General features: G+C 50.0%; 1 protein-coding gene across 1 annotated transcript; it reads right to left on the bottom strand.

Moving 5' to 3' along the window:
• Nucleotides 1-348: 348 nt before the first annotated feature.
• On the bottom strand, nucleotides 349-2,982 carry LOC149344530 (uncharacterized). The gene is made up of 2 exons (XM_089542631.1): nucleotides 1,474-2,982; nucleotides 349-894 (listed from the first exon to the last, which is right to left on the bottom strand). Exons 1-2 carry the CDS (start codon nucleotides 2,980-2,982, stop codon nucleotides 490-492), a joined length of 1,914 nt encoding a protein of 637 aa, XP_089398757.1. The 3' UTR covers nucleotides 349-489.
• Between the last annotated feature and the right edge of the window lie 884 nt (nucleotides 2,983-3,866).

Below are 3,866 nucleotides of genomic sequence, written 5' to 3' on the forward strand. Positions count from 1 at the left end.
ACGCAGCACAAAAGTTAAACTGCTGACGTTTTGAAGGCTCGATTCACGTTCTTCCTGTTTATATGCCTAAGTTGCATGCGCTTATCTTGGTCAAATGATAATGGTAAAATGATGTCTGATTTATAAAAACAATGCATATATGATGAGCTTGCAATCGATCAGCATAAAAATGGTGAACATTTTAATCTCAAAGCCAGAGCATTAGGAAGTAAATAAGAAGCGGACCAGTCCTTTATCGTTCGTTGTCGTACACATAAAAGAAGGTAAATATTCTGCGAGCAAAGCCTGCTCGGAGCTTCGTCGTTCAAAGGGGGCTAAGAATGGCGTGGCCATTGAATAGATCAAGAGCGTATCTTCCAGGTTTCGATTGGACGACACAAGATGGTTGCATTCTACTCGCTCATTCTTGTGCGCTCACCCTCCATGGCGGCGTAGATGCGGATAGGACTGAAGACAAGGTTTTGCGGCCTTAGCTGTTGGTCTCCGCACTTAGAGCCGACGCGGTCCGCAGTTGCGGGGCCTCTGGGCAGAAACGAGGTTGCACATATCGCAGAGGACAATTCCTTCGGGTGAAAGCACAGGTTCCAGGTCCCATCCCCCGATGGCGCCATATGGCGGGATGGCGCGGTACGCGACGAATGCTATGGGCTCCGGCTCCAGTTCCGGTTCCGGTTCCTCGTGGGGCAGCCATGTGTGCACGTGAATGAATTCGGCGGACGGAAAGAGATCGCACAGGGTGGTCAGCAACTCTGGGCTTTCGCTCGGCGTAATCCCGGTCGACTTGACGCACAGCCGGCGCAGCTGAGGAGTTCGCCTCATCCCTAGCCTGAGAAAGGACAGGTCCAAGGGGACGAAGGTGCTCTCCAGCTTCAGGCTGCGCACCTGCTCCATCATCTGTGAAACACAATGCACAAAGTCCTGTGGCAGGTATTACGCCACGCAGCCCCAGGATGACGCGTAATTTACTCCGTAAAGAAACTTCACGACGATTTCCTGGATCAGAAGGCTAATTATTCAGAAAAAAAATTGCGGTGCAAAGCCTTAAATTCTTTAGCTTTAACATTACGCTTAAGATACTCTAATGCTTGAGTTAGCTGAAAGTGTGTTGGTATTATGCAATTTGTAATTTCTGAGTAACATCACTGTCACATTCAGTGCCCCTAGAGTGGCCGGAATAAACTCGTTCTTTCCTAATTCCGCCTACGTAACCGCAAGTACGGTGAAACGCGAAAGCGTGGGTACATGCGTTAAAAGCATTTTAAGACATACCAAAAAGTGCTTGTAGCTTGAGGGCATTTCACACATAACACAGGTCTAACCACCAAGCTTTCTCTCCTAGATTATGCCAAAATACGACGCAGCAGCACGAACATAAGGACAGAGTAAGACAAAAAACGCTTGCTAAATTTACTAGGCCGATATCATAGAACAGAACTTCAGGCGTTGACAAGGTAATTTTAAACCGGTGCTTACCTCTGTCAGAGCTACTGCTGTTTCTTCACCCGCAAAGCCCGCAAGTCCAAGGTCCCGGAGTCTGAGTTCACGGACCGCACAGCCACTGAGAAAGCGCAGGTCGCGCATGTTCGGCAGATTGCATAAGGTGAGACGCCTCAGAAGGCGCAACTTGTGCAGCGGCTCGAAAAACTGTTCGGTGCATGTGGAAGGAGCTTTGCAAACGGAGCAAACCTGTGGCAGTGCATTAAATTCAGTGCGCACGTCTAACTCGTACAGCCTGAAGCGCGCCCTAGCGAGTTGATCGAGGCCCCCTCGTCGACTTAGTGCGCACGAGGGCAGTGCCAGTGCGCGTAGTGTGGTCAGGCCAGCGTCGGTCAGAACAGAGCAGCAATCGACGTTCGGCTCAAAATGGAACGAAGTGAGATTTAGCTCGGTCAGGTTGTGGCATCCCCTGAGGAAGTTTTGGAAGGACAAGGCGTCGGTGGCGGTTGCAGAACATGTGCGGGCCACTGTTTGCGCAGGAGATGACACCAGCGTCAACGCCCGCGTGTTTCGGTGCCAGTGGTGACCAGCCGCTGCTTCGAGGGTTGCGAACGCGTCATCTTTGATGACGATGAAGAGATTCGAAAAGTTTTCCGGGACGAGATGAGCCGTTCTCCTGTCTAATACCACGCAGTTCGTGGATGTCCTTGGAGTCTGCCTTACGATCACGCTCCAAGACATCCTTAGACTTTCCTCGAACATGCCGAGCAGACTTTCGGGCACACTCACTGGACTCCATGAGTCTTCTGGTGCCGTTCTTTCCGTCTCGAGAGCTTCAGCGGTGCAGTCGTCGGTGAAAGTGAACATTTCTAGCATTCCAGCCGTGGCCTTGTGGAAGCTGTCGAGCACACTGTACGCGGCTGTTTCAACTCCCGTCTGAAACCTTCGCTCGTGGTAATGCAACATGCGAAGGCTGGAACAACACTCGAGAACAAAGCAGAAAAAATCGATGTTGTGTCCTCTTGGTACCATCTCAACGTACATGCCGCGCAGGGTTTCCGGGATAATTTCCGATCTGTCATCGTCCAGCGGTGTGCACAAAAAGCTGCACATGTCTTCGTCGTGACGTGCGCTTCTCAGGATCGACCATTCTAGGAACTGCAGACGACGGAGCCTGTCTCGAAGGAGGCGAACCACCGCTGTCGGTCGCAGGCGGGTGTTCACGCAACGCAGTGCGGTCAGGTTCACGCAGCTCTGGACGCACATCTCTACCGTTTTGGAGTCGGCGGCCACGAAGTCATTCAAGTCGAGCTCAGATATCGCCGCCGCCCTCTTCGCGTCTAGGTAGGCGCGTAGGGAATCTGCCGAGCTGCTGATGAGGAACCTCGTGGTATGAAGCACGGACTGGACTCGAACCAGTCTTGACAGCTCCGGCGAAGTCCGTTCGACAGCCATCAGGTCTTCGGGACCCAGGAACTTCAAAATGTGGACAACCATTTCTCTAGGCAGCGACATAAAGGGGCAGGTTTCTTTAAAAGTTGCCATGCCGAATAGCGTCAAAACTTCAGTGGTTTTCGCGCTGCTATGTTTACTGGCTAACCATACTGTGTTACGCGGCCGGTGAAGTCAGAATACTGGTGGGCAAAGAGTTCACCTCGTGCTTAAACCGAATGCGAGTGGCGCCAAGCTTCTTGGTCAGTACATGATAAGAAGGTTCAGCGCACGCGCAGTCTCGCATTTGAAGCGAACGGCTGTCCCGAACCAGCGTTCAAGCGGGGTAGATATGCGGCCATGGTGTGAAAACAAGGAAGCGCTATCTTGGTTTTTTGGCCTCTTATCAACAAAGCACAGTGGTGTGCACGCTTATCGGTGTGCAGTAAAAGACGCCCACATTGAAGCTGAAGCAAGGCCTCGAGAAACGACACTAATCTTTCGGCTGTCTTTTCATTCGAAGTATTCCGATCGTCATTTTCCGGGAAAAAATCTAGGCACTAATGAGCGAATTATAATTGTTTGAAAACAAAGCAGTCATGACGAATCTCTCAAAATTTTTTATCACGCCGGCTTCGTACTACGCCTGTATAATATGTCTATGACAGTTTCAGAGCATTATTGTTGAATGCGAAGCCATGATCATTGACGCAGACGCATGTGCATTAAATGAGCGGACAATTGACCAAAGTGCACTTTACGTCAGTAGTGGAAATCACGCAACTTGTGTCGTAGTGTAAAATCAATCGTGGTATTAATGGTTGAAGCGAGAATTATGGCCTTACTTCGTCAAAGAGGTTACAATCGATGGATGAATTCAATAATGACAAGATCTCTGCTAAATGGGGCGGTATCATTAGCCACAAGACTGAGATGTTACCATATCTTTGTATCATCTTTCTGCACTTAAACGTACGTTCCAGAAAAATAATACAAAT

Source organism: Amblyomma mixtum, chromosome 5 (genome assembly GCF_055824585.1).
Source record: "Amblyomma mixtum isolate Tamu chromosome 5, ASM5582458v1, whole genome shotgun sequence".
NCBI classification, from domain to species: domain Eukaryota; kingdom Metazoa; phylum Arthropoda; class Arachnida; order Ixodida; family Ixodidae; genus Amblyomma; species Amblyomma mixtum.